This window comes from Colletotrichum fructicola, assembly GCF_000319635.2.
Source record: "Colletotrichum fructicola Nara gc5 chromosome Unknown KSG_Nara_v1_contig10, whole genome shotgun sequence".
Lineage (NCBI taxonomy): Eukaryota > Fungi > Ascomycota > Sordariomycetes > Glomerellales > Glomerellaceae > Colletotrichum > Colletotrichum fructicola.
Genome location: NW_027094060.1, coordinates 2160140 through 2183246, shown reverse-complemented (window position 1 = coordinate 2183246; position 23107 = coordinate 2160140). Strand labels below are relative to the sequence as shown.

Genomic DNA, 23107 nt, shown 5'->3' with positions numbered 1-23107 from the left:
TTCCCTGTCTTACTCTACCCTGCAGTTCGTCATCGTGATCCCGGCTCCAACTTCGTCCCTCCAAAACACCACGCCCAAAGGGTGACAAACTCGGAATGTCTGCCAGGACATCTCTGCGCGCCTTCCTCGCCAGCGCGCGCTCTGCGCTGGTCGCGCCTGCTGCGCAGAGAAAGAGCCCTTTGACGTTGGTTGTTGGAAACGAGTCTGCAGGTACGTTTCTTCCCCAAGTCCTCCTTTCTCTCTCTTGAACAAGACAAAGCTGACGATACCGAACCAGACCTCGACTCGCTCTGCTCAGCCGTCATCTACGCCTACCTCCGCACCACGAACCCCCCGCACACCCTGCACATCCCCATTTCGAACTTGCCCCGCGACGACCTCAAGCTGCGGCCTGAAATGACCGCTGCCCTCGCCCACGCCGACCTCAAGCCCGCTGACCTGCTTACCCTCGACGACATCCCGTCCTCCCTTCCCGCAGACGACACCCGCTGGGTCCTCGTCGACCACAACGCGCTTACGGGCGCCGTTTCGAAGCGATTCGCGAGCCGAGTGGTGGGTTGTGTCGACCACCACGGCGACGAGGGCGTGATCCCGACGAACACCGGGGAGGAGCCGCGCGTGGTGGAGAAGTGCGGCAGCTGCGCCAGTCTGGTGGTGGAATACTGCCGTCAGGCGTGGGAAGCCGCTGCCGTCGACGGTGGGGAGGGAAAGGAAGAGGATGCGCGGCTGGCGAGGCTGGCTTTGGCGCCGATCTTGATCGACACGACGAACCTGCAGTCCAAGGACAAGACGACCCCCAAAGACGTCTCGGCCGTGCAATTCCTGGAAAATATTGCGGGCGCAAAGTTTGACCGGGACGCTTTCTTCAATGAGCTCTCTGACGTGAAGGAGGACATCTCCTCGCTCGGCTTCCGCGACATCTTCCGCAAGGACTACAAGCAGTGGGACGACCAGGGCTCTGGCCCGAAGCCCGCCGTCATGGGCGTCTCGGCCGTGGTGCAAAACCTGGAGTATCTGCTCTCCAAGGCCGACGGGGATCACGGTGTTCTGCTCGAGGAGTTTAGGAAGTGGGCTGCGGAGAGGGAGTTGGATATCGGGGTCATCATGACGACGGCGCACCCCGATGGAAAGTTCCAGCGGCAGCTGTTCATTTGGGCGTTCAACAGGAATGCTGTGGAGGTATGCAAGAACTTTGTAAAGGGGTGGAAAGATGACCTGGATCTGGAGAGCTGGGGTGAGGGGAGGCTGGATCAGGTCGGGGAGGACGAGTGGCGGATGGCGTGGAATCAGGGGAACATTAGGCACTCCAGGAAACAGGTTGCGCCAATGTTGAGAGAAGCTATTAAAGGGGACCCCAGACTTTGAAGGCAAGGCTGGGTATTCATACGAATCAACGAAAGAATTGCCTTCTGATTTCCTGCTAACGAAACCACTCTCAAAAGCCCGGACATGGACTCGGACACTGTATCCAATACCGCCGCATGCAAATGTACAGCTACATTTCCTATGTCAGAGCGACTACATTTCTTGTGGGCTGATGCATAATCTGCACTATCGTCGTTGGTGTCGCTATCCTCGCTTATGCCGTTGGTGTTGTTCCTCCCATCATTGTCTCTAAAACTGCCGTCATGCCTCGTCTTCGTCCCTCGCCGTGTCATCATCCCTCGTCTTCAATCCTCATCGTCCTCGTTTCATAGTTGTTACGCTTGCTATCCTCGTTATTCTCACCATCGTCCTCTTTGTCAACTCTATTGCTGTTGTCATTATTATTGCCACGGGCATCATCTGCACTACTGTTCTCAATCTAAGTATAAGTCTGAGCTTAATACTCAGAGCCCAGAAATAGAAACTTCAAGCGGCCTCATGTATGATATATCATTCTCAGCATCAATTGGTAGACAGCGCACTTTTGATTCTTAAAAAGCTCATAGATATTGGACTACACCAACTCGACGATGCGAGATCTATGGCTACACCCCAACACTCCGGCCCATGACCGCCCATGAAGCGTGGCTTCGTCAGTACTTTTCAACATCATTTCTCATCACTCATCAACCACTCATGCAAACCGCCCCGCCTGGATTTAGGCAGCCTCGGCGACAATGGCATCCAACCACTTGGCCAATCTAGAAACTTTGTCAGCTTGCCTACACTCTCAAAGAGATATGACTCTGAAAACTCACCTGTACCCCTGCTTCGCAATCTGCATGCTCACAGTAGGCTGCGCGCTCGTCGTATACGCGCCACTAATATCCAGCCCCTCAACCCCAGCGCGGCCCTCAGGCAGGACCACAGTGCACACGAACGCATTGCTCTCCGTCGCCCACTGCAGCGCCATGTCCTGCGGATCCGCCAGGCTCAAGCCCTGCGTCCAGCACTTAGCCGCGCTCTTGAAGTCGCCGGCGCTGATCTCGGTGCTCAGGTTCGCGGCCCACGTCTTGGCGACGGCGAGCCCGCTGCCGCCGGAGATGCTCTGCGGGATGTTGGTGTCCCACGCGGCGTGCAGGTTCGTGCTGGCGCCGGCGAACTCGACGGCGATGCCGTTGCCGCCGAGCTCGAGGTTCTCGCAGTGCAGCGGCTGGCCGATGTCGCCGGTGAAGTGGATGACCATCTTGGCGGCGATCTGGCGCTGCTCGAGGGAGAGGGAGGGGGTCAGCATGCGCGTGGTGTAGTTGGCGAGCGCGGAGACGATGCAGCCGGTGGGCCCGCAGTCGCGGTCGAAGTCGACGCCGCAGGAGGCCGGGGGGTCGTCGAGGGCGTCGATGTAGTGGAAGGTGGAGGTGAAGGCGCCCTCGGTGGTGTAGCGGTAGGAGTCGGCCCAGCTGGAGACGGAGGCGAGGTAGTCGTCGGAGGTGTCGCCGAGGAGCTGCTGCATGTAGGACTTCGTCTCGGGGGCGACGAAGTTGGTGGCGATGTAGGCGACGGCGGCGTGGCCCATGGAGCCCCAGGCCATGGCCCCGGGGAGGAGGGGGGACGCCAAGACGGCGAGCGGGAGGAGACGGGCCATTGCGGGTGTTACGCTGAGGAGGGAAGAGAGGTCTTGGCGGAGGAGAAGGGGGGTGGTTGAGAGTGAGACCATGGTCCTGGGAAGACGGGGAGGGAAGGCTTATATGTTACATTCTGAGGAGTGTGCTACATGCCGTTTATCTCTTGTTGGTCGCCGAGGGCCCACGTGCGATGTGGACGAGCGACGTAAGGTCGGGTGAATCCATGCTGGCGGTAAGGGAGATGCCGCGTTGCCCGGGCGAGTGCATATCGGAGAGGAGGAGACGACCATGGAGGTTGGCGATGCAGACCACGTTTTTTTGTGCTCCTGCTTCTTCAGGAATCGCGAGGTTCACATAAGTACGGGGCTAAGGTTGATTCTAATGCCGATCAAGCGTGCGGAGGGGTGCTTGTCGAAGTGTCATTGGACGAACTCGGCCGGGGACAGGAATTAAACAACAATGCTGGTGTCCGGGGGCCGGGGTTCTTGATAGCCAGGAACGGGCGCGATTTCGGCCGAGAAGCAATTCTTTAAAAGCGCAGACAAACTTTTGGGAAACCTATCAGACGACCAATTCCCGAAAGCGATCGACTGGTCTTGGCAAACAAGTCAGACGCTTTTCCAAGAGTTGAGGCGGAAAACTTGGATGCACTGTTGTCGGATTACACCTGCATTAGTGCGTGAAAAAATTGGCGTCAAAAAATCAGCTCCGATGATCCCCCGCATGCTCTGCCGTGGCGGCGCCAACTTCAGAGAGATAAGACGGAGGACTGCCCGATTAGGAAGGTCTGAGATGTGAGAAATCATTTCTTCTACGTCGCACTGAGCACTGTTTCACTCAATTTACTGAAAGGTCGAAGGTATAGCGAGGCGAGAATATGTATTTCGTCATCATATCTTGGTCATATGCAGAGTGTATGGTACAGTATTGTGACAGTGTTGTACAAATCTGACTGCTGTCGCATCGACATCATGCAGAAAGGGACGACGGCATCGTTCCTTTATCGTGCCCTCGTGAGATGACCGCCGGTGACCGGTGGGCGCCGATGCCCGTCGTAACGGACGAGGATCCTATCGTTATCGTGCCAAGAGGATTCTGCCGCAATCCGTCCAGCCGCAGACAGGCTCGATTAGAGACTTTGTCGAATGCTGTCAAGTTGCTGCCAGATTTTGACAAACTCCAGACTGTTGACTTTGCTTGCACTCGTGGCACCCATCGTCTGAATGTTCTTCGCAACGGCTTCGGCCGCAGGATCGGCGACTCTGATGCATTTTCTGACAGCCTGCCATACTGCGTCTGTTGGCAGGACCGGTGGCTCCTCCGTCAACATCTCCTCCGCGCATTTCCTAAGCACTTCGATGCACCTGAGCTTGTCTCCCGTCTCGGCCGTCTGCTGAAAGAAGAACTCATACATCTCCGGTCCACGGCGTTGGCTGTATCTCGGCAGAGTATACCATGTGTCCCAGAGCTTGTCCCAGTTGCCTTGGATGAGGTAGGCTCTCATAAGTCGCATGGCGTCCGCTGGGGTTGGACAGGACGATGTGGCTTGGAGTAAGACCATTTCCAAGTTGGATTGGATGGCTTCGATCTTTTCTCCGCGCGCTCCAGAGACTGCGATCGATTCGATAATGACGCCGATGACATCTGGCTCCATAATCGGGATGCCCCGTTCGCTCATCGTGGTGATCAGTTCTGTGGCGAGATCAGCCTGGATCTGAGAGTGGTTATCCTCCGTAGAGGGCGCTCGAAAGATGAGCTCCAGAAGGTGCAGACATTTTTCTCTATCGACCCTAATGCCTTCCCAGCGAATCGAATCAAGGTACTGGCGAATCTCGGTAAGTGTCGCAGGAGTGGACTGTTCCTTAGCCGTGGGCTTTGCAGCGCGGGACCTACGAGCAGGTGGGCTCGTGGTCGGCTCCGCTGCATATGGCATCGTCCTGTCCAAGGATGTAGAGAACAAACGTTTTTGCTGGGGCATAGCAGAGTTGCCCTTGGCTGAGCGATCAGTCGTAGGCGGAAGCTGGCCAAAGCGATGCTGGAACTTGGCACCTTCGGCCAGCGCTTGAGTCTGGACCTCGCTGCGAATGAGCTGCTGGCTCCATAGGCGCTCCAGATCCAGTTCCTTCCGCCGTGCGTCGGTCATGACTTGCACAACAATGGTAGTGCCACTGATAGGGGCGCCAAAACCTGACATGTTGCCCTCCGCATCAAAATGCGCACCCTCCCCGTATTTTGCACCAATTGTTCCAAGATTGACACAGATCCATCCCGTGGAGATACCGTCGTCGCCGCCCGGGGTGATCGTGGCACTAGAGCCCAACAGCTTTGCTTTCCTTCTCATTCTGCGAAGCTTGGTCTTGAGCTCGCCAGGCCCAATCAGGCCGTCTGCGTTTGACTCTATACGGTGCGTGTGTCGCAGCCATTTGACCAAGCGGGAGGACGAGACGTGGAGATGTCGTTCGCTTCGCGCCGTCGCGAAAAGCATCAAGAGGTTCGGGCCGAGGGCTGGAGGGGGGTCCATTGCGCGCAGGTCCAGTAGAGATAACTCGTCAAGGCCCATCTCTTCGTACACGTACTTCATAAGCGGTTCGAGAATGGCGGGGGGCGATTCAGGTAGTTCGGGAAGGGGCGACACATGCTGGGTTGGGGCGTGCGTTGGAGGGTCGACTTGCAGGAACCATGGCGTATCTTCGGACACTTTGCTCTCTTCGATGCCTTCGTGAGTAGAAGGAGCGGCTTCGGGAGTCGTGGAAGCCGGCTCTTCTGCGCCTGATTCGGTGGTGGGCTTGGGTGCGTCTGGCGGCAACGTCGAGAAAGCCCGGCGCAGATTGTGAGGTCGAAGTGGCACAGCCGTCGTAAGTGCTGGGGCTCGCAGAATCTGGTTGGAGTTTGCGGTGATGGCCCTCAGAACGCGGCCACGACACTGCAAGCAGCCAAGAGCTGCGAATGCTGGTCGCGAAGCCATGTTCGTTCCGAGCTTGACGGGGATTGCCAGTCGTAGTTGTGGTTGGCAAGTGCAGGACTTTTCGCATGAAATCCAGCTTTGGCGACCCGAAAGGCGGGCGGCTTCAAGCTAGAGCTTGGGACTTTTCTCCCCCTCCACGTCTTAGGTAATCACACCCGGTGCAGCAATCACAATGGATCGGATTTTTGGTGGCGCGCCCCACGGCAAGAGCTTTTTTCAGCGGGGAAGAGCGCGTGGGCACGTCCGTGGCGCCTGCCAATGACATGGTACACTGCGTGGGTTCCCAGGTTTGCCTGTCAGTTACAAAGCCTTTACGGATACCGTCCAACATCTTGTCCACAGACTAGGGAAGATAACCATTCAATTCGGCGTGAGTTTCTCATATCGTGACCTCAAGCGAAGATTAACGCAGGATAAAACTGCGTACATGACTCCAGGGTACTCACCCCAGCGCAGCAAATCAGAAACGCGATGCCACGTGACGAATCATGACCATAAAGGCGCTAGTCTGCTTTAGGAGTACACCCGCTCATCGAACATTCCCAGCAACGCCGTTGGCCCATTCCTCCAAGTGGATCCGGTCTGCCACCCGGGCCAAACGATGGCAATTTTTTTTTTTCATACCGATAGCTCTGAAGGACTCCTATCAGCAGCACCACCACCACCCAGGGTCGTCGTCGAGTCGAGTGCATCCTCACCTCCACTCTCACTACACCAAAACTTTTTTTTGCATGCGCTTTCGCACCGCCATGCAATTAGGTTCACCTTCTCTGTACTTGTAATATACTCTGTGTTAGTTTTCGCATTCTCTATTTAATGTACCAGCGTCTCGATTGAACGCACAGCAGTCACGCCGGGCTGTTGTACCGCCGCCGTCGCCGCCACCTTCCATCCCATCGACTGGGGTTGACGCCCAAGATGCTTCTCAGGCATGGCCGGAAGGCCCTTTCCCTCCATCAAGCAGTCGTCTTCAGACCACTCCGGCCGACGTTGCGATCTCCCCTCACGAGCATCCCCGCGACCGAATCGAGCATACGTTTGTTGAGCACGCAGCATGATGCTCGCCCGGTGACGAGAAGAAAGAGCTTCGATGCTACATCAACATTCAAACCAGGAAGGAATCTTGCCACCGCAGTCGACGACTACCAGCCGATTGAGCCATCAGGCTACTCCCGTCTACAAAACTCCATCTTGCCATCCTTGCAAGATGCCAACAGCCGCCCAAGAAACTACGAGCTAAGGGCGTTCGACCCCTCTTCGCCACTCGTTGTGCCAGAAGACGACCCTACCCCCGAGAGACAGCGTGTGAATATATACGGCATCCCTGGAAGTGCAGAGGAAATGATTCCTCTCTTTGACGCCTGCATTCGTGTAGGCAAGATTGATCGTGCCGCCGCCATCCTCAAGCGGCTGACCCTACCTGCGTTTGACCACTTTCCAAGAGAAGATCTCGCCGTACTGCACACCCGCTATCTTCGCGCATCTCTCGATCAACTGCGCCTGCACCCAGATCGCGCACAGGCGGAGGCCCTCCAAACGTGGTATGAGTTGTATATCAGAAAGAAAGGCTATCCGCAGACCGCCGAGACAATCGCGTGCATGCTCAAGTCCTCTTTGCTCTCCGAGCGCGACCCCGAAAGGCTCAGCCGCCTCATTCATCGTTACATGGGAATGGTACCCGGCGAAGCAGGCCTCGAAGTCTTGTCAATGGCTGAAATCCTGACCGACCAGGACCTCGCCGCAATCACTGCAATCTGCCCGACATACAATCTATCGTCAGACGACACCACGATTCCAGAGCCCAATGAGCTCGCAGCTCCTCGGGAAGAGCATCTCAGCACTGTTTCTGACCAGGTGCCCGAGGTCTTATCCACGCCACAAAAGGGCTTTGGGTTGAAGTCGCTAAAGCAAACCCTGAGCCTCTTCGACGAACTCCCTCAATCCTGCGATATTTCTACGTTGCCGATTCGAGAACGCAAGGAGATCCAAGCCCGACTTGAGCGAGATTGCGTTGAAGCTGCAATCGCGCGATGGCGAGAGGAGAACGAGTCGTTGAACAAGATGGGCCTGAACACCGCCATTTCCCATTCATCCTTGAACTCCCGACTGTATGACTGGCAGACTGCATTGGAGGCTCGCTTGACGGACGAGATGGCCAAGATTGATGCCTCCGAAGCTGTTGTGAAGAAGACCCCTGAAGACTACGACCGATGCTTATACGGTCCCTTCATGCGACTGTCAACCCCCAGTCGCCTCTCTGCATTAACGATTCTCAGTGCTTTGAGTACTGTGGCTCTTACGGGCATCGACAAGGGTATCCCGGTAGCAGGAGTAATCTCAAGTCTCAGCAAGTTCGTCGAGGAAGATATTCAAGTTCAACTAGCGAATGACAAGTCGAAATCGAAGTCGAAATCGAAGCGGCGACGTGTGGTGCTTGCCGAATCCGCCAAAAACTCCAACAAAACGCCAAGCCCCAAGAATGAGGCCGAGCCTCTCCTGGGCAATGACTCGGCCAGAGACAAGAGATTGGTTGAGGCTCCGTGGCCGGTGGCAGTGAAGGTGAAGTTGGGTGCTATGCTCCTCACCGCGCTCCTCGAGACAGCCAAGATCAAGGTCGTTCAGGAGCAGCCCGTCACCCAGACGTTGATTCATCAATACCAACCCGCCTTCTCTCACGCTCTCCGGCTGAAGCGAGGAAAGAAGATCGGCATGATTCTACTGAACAAGACGCTGGTCACCATTATGAAGTCAGAGCCACGAGGAGATTACCTGGCTAAGCACCTCCCGATGGTGGTACCCCCCGAGCCTTGGACAGATTTCAACAAGGGAGGTTTCCTCGAGAGCTCCTCGGCTGTTGTTCGTGTCAAACAGGGCGACAAGGAGCAAAAGCTGTATGCCGAAGCAGCTATTACGCGAGGCGACATGGACCAGGTTTTCAAAGGCCTGGATATTCTGGGCAAGACCGCATGGAGAATCAACACCCCAGTCTTCAACGTGATGCTTGAGGCGTGGAACACTGGAAAAGCCTTTGCCAACTTCCCCGAACTATCTCCCGACATCGCGTACCCACCTGAACCAGAGCTCAGCGACGATCCTATGGCGCGCCGAAATTGGATCCGAACCGTGAAAGCAATCGAAAACAAGAAAGGCGCTCTCCACTCGCAGCGATGCTTCATGAACTTCCAGTTGGAAATCGCCCGGGCCTTCAGGAACCAGAGTTTCTACTTTCCGCACAACGTTGACTTCCGAGGTCGCGCCTACCCCCTGCCTACATACCTCAACCACATGGGTGCCGATCACGTTCGTGGCCTTCTGCGTTTCGCCAAGGGCAAGGAGCTTGGTGAACGCGGCCTTCAATGGCTCAAGGTTCACCTAGCCAACGTCTATGGATTCGACAAGGCAAGTCTCAAGGATAGAGAGTCTTTCGCGATGGAAAACTTGGTCAACATTTTTGACTCGGCAAACAACCCCTTGACCGGCAACATGTGGTGGCTGAAGGCCGAGGACCCCTGGCAATGTCTCGCGACGTGCTACGAGCTCAAAGCGGCTCTCGAGTCACCGGAGCCAACCAAATACGTATCTCACCTGCCTGTTCACCAGGACGGTACCTGCAACGGTCTCCAGCATTACGCTGCCCTTGGTGGTGATACTTGGGGTGCTGAGCAAGTGAACCTCGCGCCCAGCGACAAACCTGCTGATGTTTACTCCGCCGTTGCCAACATCGTCAAGGATCACATTGCGAAGGACGTCGAAGTCAAGCACCCCATCGCCATGGGTCTTAACGGCAAGATTACGAGAAAGGTCGTCAAACAGACAGTCATGACAAATGTTTACGGTGTCACCTTTGCCGGAGCCAGGAAGCAAATCTGCAAGCAGCTTGATGCCCTGTATCCGGAACTCCGAGAAGAGACTGGCGTCAATAACCTCACCAGTGCTACCTATATCGCCGGTCTTGTTTTCAAGGCACTTTCAACCATGTTCAAGGGTGCACACGATATCCAGTACTGGCTCGGCGAAATCGGTGGCCGCGTCTGTAAGGCTGTCACCCCCGAACAGATAGAGCTCATCTCTCAGGATGGCCTATCTGAAGCCTCCAAGGTTTCCAGAAGCGATATGCTGTCACAATTCCGCGCGACTATCGTCTGGACAACCCCGCTACGAATGCCGGTTGCTCAACCGTACCGTAAGCACGGAACTCGTATCATTCACACTGCCCTTCAAGACATGTCCTTCACCGTCCCCGAAAGATCAGATCCCGTCCACGCCAAGAAGCAACTTCAGGCTTTCCCTCCGAACTTCATCCATTCTCTCGACGCTACACATATGCTTCTTTCCGCTCTCGAGTGCAACGAACTTGGTCTCGACTTTGCCGCCGTTCATGACTCTTTCTGGACACATGCTGCAGATGTTGACTCCATGAACCGTGTGCTCAGGGATGCCTTCATCAGAATTCACGAAGAGGACGTCGTTGGCCGTCTCGCTACCGAGTTCGAAGCCCGCTACGGAGGCTCTCTGTACATGGCACAAGTAAAGCCAGGCCGTGTTCACAAGAAAATTTCCGATTTCCGGATAGCAAACAGATGGGGCTTGAAGGAGGAGATGCTCCGAGAGCGTGAGAGACAGACTCTCCTCAACTCTTCCGATCCCGAGGAGGTGGCCAAGGGCAAGGCGATGGTGACTCCCGCCAGCATTTTCGAAGAGATGGCTGACGAAGAGGATGTCGTAACGGAGGCTCAAGAGCTGGCAGGGTTCGGTCTTGGGGAGATTTCTGAAGTGAAAGCCGATGACCTGGAGGACGCTTCCGACGAAGGAGCCGTTGACAGCGAGGAGGCTGGTGCCGGCGATGTCGACGGATCGACCCCCTCGGTGGGCGATCGTATCTTGGCGGCGATGCTCGAGAAGAAGGACGATAATGTGTCCTACTTCCAGGACGTGTTGAACAAAAAGCAACCCAAGAAACGAGGGCAGCTCCCCACCCAGATCTGGATGCCTCTGAAGTTTCCCCCCGTCCCAGCGAAGGGCGACTTCAACGTCCAGTCGCTCAAGAACAGCGAGTACTTCTTCTCATGAGCAGCCGTGCGATGGATGTTTGGTTCACGTTTGTCACGACTGCATATATGGTGCATATAGGGAGGCGTTTGTTGTCCTTTTTATTTCAAGAGGGGGCGTTCGCTGGTTGGATCACCGAAAATAAAAACAGGCAAAGGAGGCTGGAGATTTGTAGGATGTTGGGGGTGTACATCTGTATAAATAACTAGATGGGATGACGATGTGTCGGTCCTGGCGGTGTTCAGGGCTAGATCCCAAGATGAAGACAAAAAATAACTGTACAATAGAATTCATCTGTGGATGGAAGACAAAAAGCCAGCGAGACAAAAGACGACTTTTCTTACAATATCACCACTCGCTCTTTCGCATCAACAGCAGGTTTGATCTCCATGACGGCGCGGCACTCACTGAACAGACCGGCTCATCCCGTCCGGAATCTCAGTCGACGCGTCCTCCCATCCCCAAAGACCTCTTCTCAAACTCAACACATGAATGCAATTTGCCGGAAAAACTCTGGCGTCAAACCGTCAAATGCTTGTTATATTGCAGCTCCACCACACCGGCCCGTGTCACGCACAGGTGACGGCCTTCGCGAGTAAGTCGCCTGCTCCGATTACCCGAGTTGACTCGGACAGCCTCGCATACCCAGCGTGCGCAGAGGTTCTAGAACCTTTGCCGCTGCAGCGGAATTGAGTCTTCACATCTGGTCATCATAACTTCAGCCCTGGTCAGCCTCTCACGTCGCTTGGCGAGGAAGTTGTCGTCGCCCGATGGTCCGCCGTCCAGTGCCGGCCGCCCGCTCCGGGATGCCTCCCCCACACGGGCACCCGAACCAGCGAGTCAGCGCCAGCCGGGGAGGACGATCTTGCGCGCGTTTAGCGTGGCCCAGGAACCGCAGTCACCGAGCCGTCGAACCCGTCTCAAGATTCTCAAGGCGAAAAAATGAGACCTGTTGGCAAGCTCACCCACACCTGTGGTACGGTGAAACCGACCGGCGGGAGATGAGCGGTAGGGCTGTCGTGAAGTCTAATAGAGTAGCATTCTGGAAGGCGGAGCAGTCCGTGCGACGGGTTCATCGCAAGATGGGACGGTTTTTGGGGGCGGGCGGGCGCATGTTGACATTCTTTCCAGACGGGAAGCCTTTCATTTTGAAGGTTTAAGCTTTAATGAGAGGCCCTCTATCTAAGCAATACGAAAGACGGGAGTTGCTGGGTGAAGACTGTCCATGCTCAATAATATTCTGATATATATATAAACATCGCGAGCATCCTTCTTGCCCTCCGTCTCCAGGACCCTTTCTTTCCCAACCCACCTCCAACTACCAACACTCATTTCAACCCCAAACCACACTCATTTACACACACACGCCAAGATGCGCTCCGACATCCTCCTCGTCCTAGCCGCCACCTTCGGCTCCACCCTCGGCCTGCGCCGCGCCTGCAAGCACACCGCCGCCTCCGAGGGCTGGTACTACACGACCTCCTCGGACTCGCTCGACGCCATCGCGGCCGACTTCTGCACCTCCCCCGCGGTCATCAAGTCGTGGAACAACCTGCAGAGCATCAAGCCGGGCATGAACCTCAAGGTGCCGTGCCACTACAACGCGGGCCGCCAGCGCGACTGCGCCAAGAACAGCGCGACCGACGGCGCGTACGTGATTCAGTCGGGCGACACGCTGAACAGCATTGCCTACGACTTCTGCACGACGGCCGACAAGCTGCAGCAGATGAACTCTGCGCGCATCACGAACAAGGACCTGATTTACCCGGATTGGGTTATCCAGGTCCCTTGCAGCTGGAACTAGATGCAGGAAGTGAAGAGGGAGAGAGAAGGAGGGAGGGAAAAAGTTTGGATAGATGTTTAATTGATAATACATCCTCTTCTTTTCAATAATGCTGTTCATGCTGTGTTGACTGTGCAATGTTCCCCAAGGCTTCTTTGCTGTGCAGAATCCTTTGCTTGATCGCTTCATGCCGAGATGCTGGGTCAACTAATGCATCTTGTCCTGTTTGTACAATCAACACAAAGCCAGATGTTCCTTCAGCAGATACAACAATATGAAACACGATAGATGGGTATCGCTGACCTATTTTATGTTGCTTGTTCACCCTCACATGACTCTAGATGTTTTGCTAGCGCGCAGTATTACCCTAGGTTTGATATTACGTCTTCTGTCTTCCGTCACCCTCGTTTGCCTTCATCTTCCCCAGCTCTTTTGCGTTCCCTTCTACAGTTTCCATCGCTGTCTCCCTTCATCCAATCGTCGACTCTCTCGATGTCCTGTATCGTTATCCTCCTCCTGCCTATAGTAACTCTTCATCCCCTGCGTACCCATCCGCTCGTCCTCTGCGTCTCCATCCCACCACCCTTCCCGTGAGCATCTTCGTCTTCAGCGTCAACCGTGAAGTTGCGTCGGTGCGCCTTCATCCACGCAGCACTTGATAGATGTCTCCCGAGGGTGGCTGGCGTTCATGTCAATTACTTCGTGCAGCAAGTGACCTAAAGATATGTCTGATCAGAATAATGCCCCACTCAGCATTCGGGTTACTTACCGCAACTGCGCAACCGTTGCCCTCATTGTAAACATCCCCGTCGTAGCTGTACCGCAGCTTTTCCTGTGTCTGCCCAGGCTGACAGACAGCACTTGCTCTTCCAGTGCACTCGGCCGCTGTTCCGTCCTTGTACACAGTGCCTCGGTAGCTCTGAGTCCGGCAATCCGCAGCCGCGACACTGGCGCACGCAAGAAGAACAGCGAAAATCTCTGAGAACAACATGTTGAAGATGTGTAAGCTGCAGGAAGAGGATGAAACCTTTCGAAAATGGAATTAAGTACGTAGTAAGGGTTCTGCGTTCGATACAAAACCTACTCCATCTCCCAAGACCGAATTTCGAAAACAAAGAGCTCATGTTATATGATCTCGGGGTTCCCCTATGTTTCTAGCTACTTTCCCTATCCAGTTCGAAAGGGCAAGCTATCTTACGAGTATGCAAGATTGCATAGATACTCATCATTTTCGTTAGTGGACCGGACCCCTGACTCGGAGACGGCGGGCTGCTGGCTGGTTGGTTATCCCATCGGCTCAATATAAGAAAGTTTACATGACTTACCATGTATGGGCGTGATACGAAAGACTTCTAACCAATTACTTAGGATCGGCAACTTGGCCCAAAGTTTACCCAAACGTCAAAACAACTACAGACAGCTCTACGGATACGCTATGCCGCTTTTTCCAACTTGGCGCTCCCGCGAAGGCCCATCGAAAGACTTAAGTCCCCGAGCAAAGGAATGGTTCGCCCGATCTCCGGTCTGGGATTGAAGTCTCCGAGCTCAGTCCCATTACCGGGCCCAGGAACAAGGAGGATTTTTGGTGTCTGGGTGGTGCCAGTTCCTGCAGCCGTCACGGTATACTTGCTGTCCTGTGCGCAGGCCTTCCCAGACAGCACAGGACGTAACATGTAATGATTGGTTTCCCGGTGTCTCAGATGTACATTTGCCTTCATCGTTATCTAGTAGGAGTCGTATACGATACGAGTCCAGATTATTCAGCAAGCTGTACAGCCTACACAGCCTTTAACGACTTGCTTAAACTCTACAGAATAGGCAACTTCTAGATATCTAGAGAAAGCAAGACTCTGAGACACGAATCCAACTGACTCAATCGCAAAGATTGTAAAACCAGCAAAACAATATCTATAAAAGCTGAAATTCCGTCGACTCAACTCGATTGATGCGATTTCATCACACTCATTTCTCTCAGGTACTTATCGCAATAAGTATCTTTGATCCAAAGTTTTCAGACTTTCGTTGATTCTTTGACCACATCATCCCCAAACCTCAGCCTCAAAATGCGTCTGCAAGCTCTTCTCCTCGTCGCGGCACAAGTTGCCACCATCGTTGCACAGGGCACATGCTACTGTGATTGCAACCGAACTTCCGATGCTTCTGGATGCGCGGCACTCCCCCGACCTGCCAGTGGAAACTGCGCCGAGGTGTGCAACCCTGGAGGAAGGTGCCCAAACTGGGTCAAGTGTGGTTAAAGCCTGAGCCAAGACAGTGAGCATCCTCCTTAGTTCATGCTTGTCAGGCGATGCTCACAACTTCACTAGGCCCGACATACCGCCTTCGACGTGTATTGCGAGCTTTAGGCTCTTCAACTTGTGGGAACTCGCTAGGATACTCCTTCACAGAAACACAATACTATGTAGACATGATTTGGGCATAAAGAGACCAAGAATCCTAGCTCTTCGCTGTTTGATGTAATGACTTCTAAAATGTGTTCTTGATGTTGCTGTCCTGCTTGCTCAAGAGCCGTCTCAGGCAGGTAAGCCGAATATATATCGAGGTCTACTATTCACGAGGAGCTTTGCTAGACGGGCAGTATAATAACGATCATAGGCAACGACGACAACGACGACAACGACGACGGCGGCGGCGACAACAATAGCAGACGATAATAGTGTAGGCGATTAGAGGTAATATATGGATTACACGCGTGTGTGGTGGACACTGCCAGAACCGCTAACTGACACTGCCCGGCTAGCAAAACTCTTCATATGATCTAATTCTGTTGACTGTCAGTAGACTCTGCCACTTAGGATTAGAAGGGCCCCTGATCTTCTATGGTTCTATTGAACTACAAAATTCGCTTTCGTCTGAAAGAAATTTAAATCGTTAACGTGTATAGCGCTTTTCTTTTTGGGGGGCTGATGAAATGATCGGTGATTAATATGACAGTGGATGTGATACCTCTAGTTCCTCGCTATTTCCTTTGCCCTCATCATCGCGAAGTCTCTCTTGAGTTCGTTCACTCACTCCCGTATCTCTGCTGTCCGTCTCCCCATTTCTCTGGCGCTCTTCGTCTGTATTCTCCTCTGTATATTCGTCGCTTTCAATTCCTGAGTATGGAATCTGTCCGGTTTTTCATGGTGAACGTCAATCCCATTCATTCGGCCTTCGAGATGCAATGCGTCCGCAATACCTCGGAATGGCTTGTCGAATAAGGTCACCAATTTGTATTCCTCGTTTTCTGGATTGAATTTAATATTGTCGCAGCCAGTATCGATGGTCTTCTTCTCGTCGTATGCGTTGCTGGTTTCGTACTCGCCATTATGTCCTCCCTGGATATCGACAATGATGAGAATGATCTCAGGCGGCAGGCCCTTCATGCAAGGCTGAGGCGCTTCGGTTCGAATAATTTGAACCATGGTACCATTTCTCGGGGGATATGATGTCTTGTAAAACCCTCGAGGTGTCTTTTGTATTCTCCCTGTTTTCGAGGACGCTGGTGACGAAGGACGAAGATAAACAGAAAGGGCCCGGGTAGGGATGAAGGACGACAAAGCAGGATGGACCCTTAAGAGGCCAAATACAAAAGGGCGTAGGGGTTATTGCAATTGAATGTAATGAATATTGTAAGCAGCCGAGCCCCCCTTAGATCTCTAATTATTGATCCTTCTCAACATAATCTCTCGTTAACCAGTTCGAAAGCCGTAAGTTTATTCTGGCTACAAGCCAAACGCACATCTACCAGATCTTGTGGGTTCCAAAAGCCCAAGGTGAAGAGGCTCATCACCTGTCACCATTTACTCAGAATGATTTACCTAGCAAGATTCCTACCAGCCATTTGCAACGGCGTTGCAGCTCTAGAACGTGGATAACGATGGCGAGATGCACGCTCCACTACCAACCCTTCGTCCATAATGTCGAGCCCCATGTCTTTGGCCGTGAATCCCCGTTATTTTTCAAGTTCAAGTCGAGCCCTTTGTCAAGCAACAAATGAACAATGAGCTTTTGCCGCTCGATCGGATGCGGGATGATATACCCGTCACGGTCCACCCGTGGACTGAAGATCAGATGCATCGCCATATAATGCAGAGCCGAGTTCCCGTCCCGATCTGTTATCGAGACATCCACACCTATCGAGCAAACGAGAAATCGGACTACCTCGTAGTCTCGATACGCGCAGGCCTGATGAATCGCGTGAATAGAGCCCCTCAGCCGAGTGATTAGAGATGCGTTCGCGTCGATGAGCATGCGGGCGATGCGCAACCGGCACCCACTGTTGTCAGTTTCGACGATGGGATCTACACACGAATCGACCCAAGTGCGCCAGGAACTCTCTATTTCTGTGTCTTGAACAGCTTTAAGAGCAAGGAAGAGAGGACTTGCTCCAATCCAATATCTGGCGTCATCACAAACATAATAGCCTCCTCTCCACCAGGGTTCAAAATCGTCCTGTGTTGGACAGAGCATTATGCGCTGAGGATGGCCTCCATAAAGAGGATCGGGAAACTCATCTGGATCTGAACAATATGTCGGCCATCATTGCATGCCCAAATTGGCTCTAACATTTACATCAGCGCCTTTGCGCAGAAGAAACGCCACCACATCTGCATGGCCGAAGAAGGCCGCCCAGTGGAGAGCAGTCAGGGTTGATTTCGTCGGTATTCGCTTGACTGTTGGCGCTTCGTAGCCATTACCATCCTTGAACTCCGAGTCAAAAATTGTACGGTCAGGGGTGTTGATGTCAGCGCCATAGGCCAGGGCCCTAGCCACACCTCTTACAGAACCGCGTTTTGCCGAAAGAAAAAGGGAAGATGAATAGCAGTGTTTGATGTCGAATCCCATGATGACGGGGTCTGTAATGTAACGCAGACGCTTGCATGTCGACCCGAGTCGTGCGGCAGCCCTAACACAGGGGAAGGGCTTCGGTAAGTCGTCGATAGACTCATAAGGAGCATGCCATTCTGCTTCATCATAATCCCCCCAGACTTCGGCATGAATGAGAGCTTCCGTAATTAGTATGATGAGCTCCGTTGGTAGGGTCATTAGACAAGCTTTCAAGTGTTGGTGCTCGTCGGACTGGTGTATGGAACACTTGTCGAAAGCCACAGGACATGACGGTCTATCCATCGGGAGGAGTTCTCCTGTAAATTGAAGATTGAGATCAAGATAGAATAAAGCCCTGGTTAGAACAGATTTGGGGTTACATGGGTTGTATGGATTCTTCTCAGTTGATGTTGTGGTTGACAACGTAGTTCTTTCTCCATTAATTATAAAGGAACGAAGTTTGCTTATACGACTGAAAAATCTGTCGAGCTCCACCTTGATGGGGAATACGTCTACATCTAATGCGCAGCAAGTGATATCAAGGTATCTCACTGTAATGCAGTAGCATGTTTCAAGGCTTTATCATTACTGCATAAGCAGCGTCGATAAATTCATTCTCAGGTGAGAACTATCTAAAGGGTAGATAAAAGCCAATAAGACTAATGGTCGCAGTCTCATCACGCCATTATCTGTCTAGCAACCAGACAAAGTCGTATGAGGCTTAATCCTTATGGTGCTGACCAGGAAATGATGCCTAAAAGACATCAAGACCAGAAAACTATGGCCTTCAGATGTATCTAGTTGGTTAGAAGAGTATCCGCCTTTGAGGAGTGACTTCGTAATAGTAAAAGTTGTTGCTGCAGGGAGGCATTCTGGTTTTATGCTAGTTTGAGCCGGTTCACACAGTGAACCAACCGATGCCCCAATTTGATAACATATAGCAAGTACTTCGATTTATCTGGGCGAATTATGTTATGTTATAAATTCTACAAACCGGGTTGGGTTCTGGTGTTTACATCGGAGCCAAGTGTGCGCCGACGCGCAAGCTCAGCTTAGCGAGCATTTTTGATTTCGCACGCGCTGAAATGAACGCCAACGCACAATGAAGTCTTCTGTGGCCATCGCGCTGCAAATAACGAAACTGGTCGTCTCCTGCGTCGCGATTGAAGTTGTCGTCCCGCCGCAATTGAGGTTGCTGTCGCAGGCTAATTGCGCTGGATGGGAGGGAACGCTGATCTAACCAATGGGCGGCCTTCGTTCTGTGACCGGCAGGGTCCCACTTCGACAAGATCCAGACTGCACAGGCTTGACTAGTATGTCAGTCTTGACCTGTGCAGTTCATCCATGTTGATTATTGTATGATACGACTGTGGTGTAATACGTTAAAATTCCCTGTGGAAAGCCAGTGGGGAGAAGAAGGTGAAGGGTTCAAGTCGTCACATTCCGGTGTTCTTACGTCCAAGAAAATGGTACAGGTGGGTCTTGCTGAATGACTCCCCCGTCCCCCAAGCAGGCCCAACTGAATTGCAGCAAACAAAAACGGGAAAAATCGAGACGAATACAACTCATGATTCTCTTGTAAAAAAATCTGGCGCCACAACGGATTTCATTTCATATGGGACTTTCCCGCTCGAACACGGGTTTGGCAGTGGATTGCAGATGACCCTTGCGCGCGCCCTGACACCCCTGATGGCTTGCGGGACTGGACGCTCTGGCACCAATTCCTATGGGCGTCTGAGTGCGGAAAACAGACCAGAAAGCAGGAGCCATATCATGTGTCGTTAAATCCAACCAACATGCCCTACAAAAATCTGCTAGCCAGATCGTGATAGTAATAATTGCACATTTGTCTCCATAGGCTTCTGCGGTGTTTACAGACCCCGCATTGAGAAAAAACATCGTTTCTGGTCCAAGCGGCTCGAGCTTGATGGAAATCCGGTCATGGCCGCTTTTCCCTCCCCCCAGGTTTTGAGTGTTCTAGAAACAACAAAGAGATTTCACGTCCTGATGCGCTTCAGAGTAGACATCCTGCTATTTGGCCTCATCTTTCAAGGTCACAAAGAACCCTGAAGGCAAGTTTCCAATTGTGACCACTGTGGTGAACCTCCATATCGGAAGCATGACTAATCATTGGCGCGCTCCGGTCAAGACATGAATGTGTCCACCTCTGTGCTCGGCAAAAACCTTCGCCTGTTGCTAGACGCAGGTATCACGAGAAGAGTACTAGACGCGCACGCAGGTCGGGTAAGCGCGATTGAGGGCGATGGGTGATACAACAAGGGCGGCGGCTGGCATGAGAGCCACTTGCTCCGGAGGTCTCGCTGGAAACTGGCTTCACCATTCAGTGCCACAGCACATGGTTATTCCTGGGCAACATTTGCTTTCTTGTGCCGTGGCAGAACTTATCATTCGAGCAACAGAGAGCCCATGATTGAACAATTCGATGTACAATAGTCCATCCAGGCTCCCCATACGCTTCGTGACCTTGTGGAAGGACCCATCAAATTACTCGATACAGAGGATTTTGTGGTCAACCCCGCTTTTAGAGGATCACGTACCTTGATCACAGCGCCTCGCGTAGTTTGTGCGTTGCATAAGCTAAGAACTGCTTGTGTAAGACCTTAGACATCCTGAGATTGGTGCATTTTATGCCGAAGTGCATTGATGCAAAATGCTAGATATGAGCAGTCAGTTTGGGCATCTGGCGTTCTGAAAACAGCGATTGGCATCTAGTACTTCACCGCTTGGTCGACCTGCACCGCCTCGCGGGTAATCGCAGTGTGGTTGTTGATCTAACGGCAGTGCACTTTACTAGTCCATCCGCTAGATTGTGCCTGTCATCAACGGTGAGAAAGCTTTTGGCCACGCGGAAGCTTCCCGTTGTCGAGTTACCAATGAGTGCACAGCAACGGCCCCGCGGTTTGCAACGCCAGGAGATGGAGGAGGGCGGCAAAAGCACCTCTCACGGGAAAACTTACTTGGTCGTTTTTTGCGGCTGGAGAAACGATAGATGAAGCCTGGAAAAGTTGCGTTGTCTCGGATCATGGCGTTGTGTTCCACTGCAACTTTGACACTGCACACCGCGCGCCGCAAAAGTAGCCTTGAATTGGAGTTAGTTCGACGGATGAGTTTTTATGCATGATCGCGTACTAGATGCTTTTCCGATGATATGATGTGAAGGAGATCTAGGAGCACATGCTGCTCTGGGTACACTGGAAACAGATTAGGGTGGGATGACCAAAACCAACTCGCCAAACAAGACGAGCCGCAACTCAGAACGTCTCCACTGCCTAAACCACCCAAGATATGTTCGATTGCATGAGCGTGGGCTTGGTAACCTAGCTGGATCCAATCGCTTCAGGAGCCCCAAAGGTTGGTTGGCGGCTACACTGAGTGTTTGGCATCCCCATGCTGGCCCACACGGGTAAAGATCACCTGCCAAGTGCAAACATACATGGAATTCCCACCTGCATGGCTGCGAAGTGGTGCTTGCTTTTGGCCACCTTCCTGTGATACATTACCACAATTGTGCGAAATATCTCATGGTGTGTATTGGTATTGAACACATGGGAATTCTCTCAGCTGTTCTGTTCCTTCCTGATAATTGAGTACATTTCTCGGCATGATCCATCTTGTAGGTAGTTTCACTTTGGAGGCTAGAAATTGCCATGTAGCAAAGGGGCAATCTCACTAAATGCAGCTCAGAAGGCGTGCCAATTCTCACATCGTAAGTGTATCGTCACTCAAGCATACTAGAAATGTCTGAAAGAGGGGATGCATAACAACTGGAGGAAGCTTTCGAAACCAGGCGTCAAAGACAAAACTTGGAAAGAGAAAAGAAAAAGAAGAAGAGAAATTTGAGTTCGATGAACAAGGTGCAGCTTCCCAAAGCCACCCTGCCGTCAAGCAACAGTCGCTCTGCTTTCAGCTTTTCGGGCCAAAATGAACTTGACGGGCGTGCAACAAGCGGTCTAGTGTGGTTTGGTAGCACCAGAAAGTTCGTGAGAAAGAAAAGAAAAAAAGAAGAGGCTGCTGGATAGACGGGGCGTACAGGTTGATTACACTTAAAACTAGAAAACCAAAAAAAAGTTGAAAAGTATTGGTGGTGTCCTTATCGTCACCGATGTCGTCGTCGTCCGTCGGCGGTAGTGTCCTTCATGCTTACCCTACCTACCCGGAACGTTCGTCAGCCGGCGCAGCACGGCGCCGCTTGGACCCCCGGATATCACCCACTGTGCCAATCGAGCATGCCGGTCGGCCCGGCGGCGATCGGTATGGGTCCATTCCTGACGGGAATATTCGTGAGCCCAGCGATATGGCCGTAGGGCACTTCGCGTTTTCGGAAACCCCATCAGACGGCAGGAGTCCATAGGCTTATCACATCCGGTGTCAGGCCTATCTCTTCCGGTGTCAGGCCATTCGAATCTTTCAGGTTCGTGTCTGCTACTCTCTCCAGTAGAAGCTCTACCATCTGGGCTGTGCGGTTGTATGGGCCATGTGAAAAATTTCTGGCAAGAACGTGGAGTGGCGTTTCGTTATCTGTATCTCGAACATTTGGATCCACGTGAAGCTCATCCATCAAAAACCTCGCGATTTCAAATATCACGATAAGCTGCAGCTTGGTGCAGAGCGTGAAATTTGGTTGCCTCGCAGGTGATGAGAGACGAGCCTGCCCGAATCAAACGTTTCGTAATTGCAAGACGACAGCCACTTTCGTCTTCGGTGACTAAAAGGTCATCCTCTTTGAATGTCGACGCATCCCACTTCGTACGATGAATCGGACTCGGGCTGCCCTTCAAAGCAAAGAATAGCGCATTGGCTCCAATTGGGATCTCGAGGTCGCTATATATCGGAAATGCAGCATATTGCTCTTTTGTGGCAGTCATCATAGCTCGATGCGAATGGCTCCAGTGGAGGGTCTCGGACTCCCACTGATCGCCAGATTCATACGTTTCGAGGCTATGTTGAGATCCGAGGTCGGCTCGCTGTTGAAAGTCCGCGCCGTTTGCAAGAAGATATGTGACGAGCTCCTCGTTTCCATAGAAAGAAGCCCAATGCAAAGACGTGAGAGTAGAGAAAATCGGGATTCTCCAATACTCAGTGTAGTAATCATACCCATCACTGTCCATGATGAAAATGTCGAACAACGTTCGATCAGCTGTATTGATGTCCTGCCCATGGCTCAGAGCTCTGATGACCCCTTCCATTGACCCCTTCTTAACTGAAAGCAGTAGTGCTGAAGAGAAGTTGACTTTCTTGTCATGTTCGAGGATAAAGGGGGCGATGATTGTGTGCATTTTCCTGCACGTGGCGCCAAGGTGTATGGCGTCTCTGACACCTTTGAAGCTCAAATAGTTTTGTGATTCATACCATCCAACGCTAATCTTTTCATACTTCGTATAGCCACCCAGAGGGTACTCTTCGAGCATTTTGTCGACTATTTCCGGTACCAATTCGGGTGGCATGCATCGGAGGTTTGCTTCGGGGGTTTTAGAG

The 23107-nt window shown here is 52.6% G+C and overlaps 7 protein-coding genes across 7 annotated transcripts; 3 read left to right on the top strand and 4 right to left on the bottom strand.

The window, feature by feature from the left end:
• Positions 1 to 95: 95 nt before the first annotated feature.
• On the top strand, positions 96 to 1365 carry CGGC5_v016112 (putative exopolyphosphatase; the record flags this gene model as incomplete). The annotated part of the gene is made up of 2 exons (XM_032024647.1): positions 96 to 210; positions 278 to 1365. 2 exons carry the CDS (start codon positions 96 to 98, stop codon positions 1363 to 1365), a joined length of 1203 nt encoding a protein of 400 aa, XP_031878654.1.
• Positions 1366 to 2083: 718 nt separating this feature from the next.
• nucS-2 (Nuclease S1) lies at positions 2084 to 3007 on the bottom strand (the record flags this gene model as incomplete). Its single annotated transcript, XM_032024645.2, has 2 exons — positions 2084 to 2126; positions 2184 to 3007. The coding sequence occupies 2 exons, from the start codon at positions 3005 to 3007 to the stop codon at positions 2084 to 2086; spliced, it is 867 nt and encodes a 288-aa protein (XP_031878698.2).
• A 1109-nt stretch (positions 3008 to 4116) lies between these two features.
• On the bottom strand, positions 4117 to 5952 carry CGGC5_v016110 (ATPase synthesis protein 25; the record flags this gene model as incomplete). Its single annotated transcript, XM_032024644.1, has 1 exon — positions 4117 to 5952. The coding sequence occupies one exon, from the start codon at positions 5950 to 5952 to the stop codon at positions 4117 to 4119; it is 1836 nt and encodes a 611-aa protein (XP_031878665.1).
• Positions 5953 to 6870: 918 nt separating this feature from the next.
• Positions 6871 to 11022, top strand: CGGC5_v016109 (DNA-directed RNA polymerase; the record flags this gene model as incomplete). Its single annotated transcript, XM_032024643.1, has 1 exon — positions 6871 to 11022. One exon carries the CDS (start codon positions 6871 to 6873, stop codon positions 11020 to 11022), a length of 4152 nt encoding a protein of 1383 aa, XP_031878670.1.
• A 1351-nt stretch (positions 11023 to 12373) lies between these two features.
• Positions 12374 to 12805, top strand: sle1 (N-acetylmuramoyl-L-alanine amidase sle1; the record flags this gene model as incomplete). Its single annotated transcript, XM_032024642.1, has 1 exon — positions 12374 to 12805. One exon carries the CDS (start codon positions 12374 to 12376, stop codon positions 12803 to 12805), a length of 432 nt encoding a protein of 143 aa, XP_031878671.1.
• A 674-nt stretch (positions 12806 to 13479) lies between these two features.
• Positions 13480 to 13775, bottom strand: CGGC5_v016107 (uncharacterized protein; the record flags this gene model as incomplete). The annotated part of the gene is made up of 2 exons (XM_032024641.1): positions 13480 to 13500; positions 13554 to 13775. The coding sequence occupies 2 exons, from the start codon at positions 13773 to 13775 to the stop codon at positions 13480 to 13482; spliced, it is 243 nt and encodes an 80-aa protein (XP_031878758.1).
• Positions 13776 to 22206: 8431 nt separating this feature from the next.
• Positions 22207 to 23040, bottom strand: CGGC5_v016106 (uncharacterized protein; the record flags this gene model as incomplete). Its single annotated transcript, XM_032024639.1, has 1 exon — positions 22207 to 23040. One exon carries the CDS (start codon positions 23038 to 23040, stop codon positions 22207 to 22209), a length of 834 nt encoding a protein of 277 aa, XP_031878666.1.
• Positions 23041 to 23107: the final 67 nt, after the last annotated feature.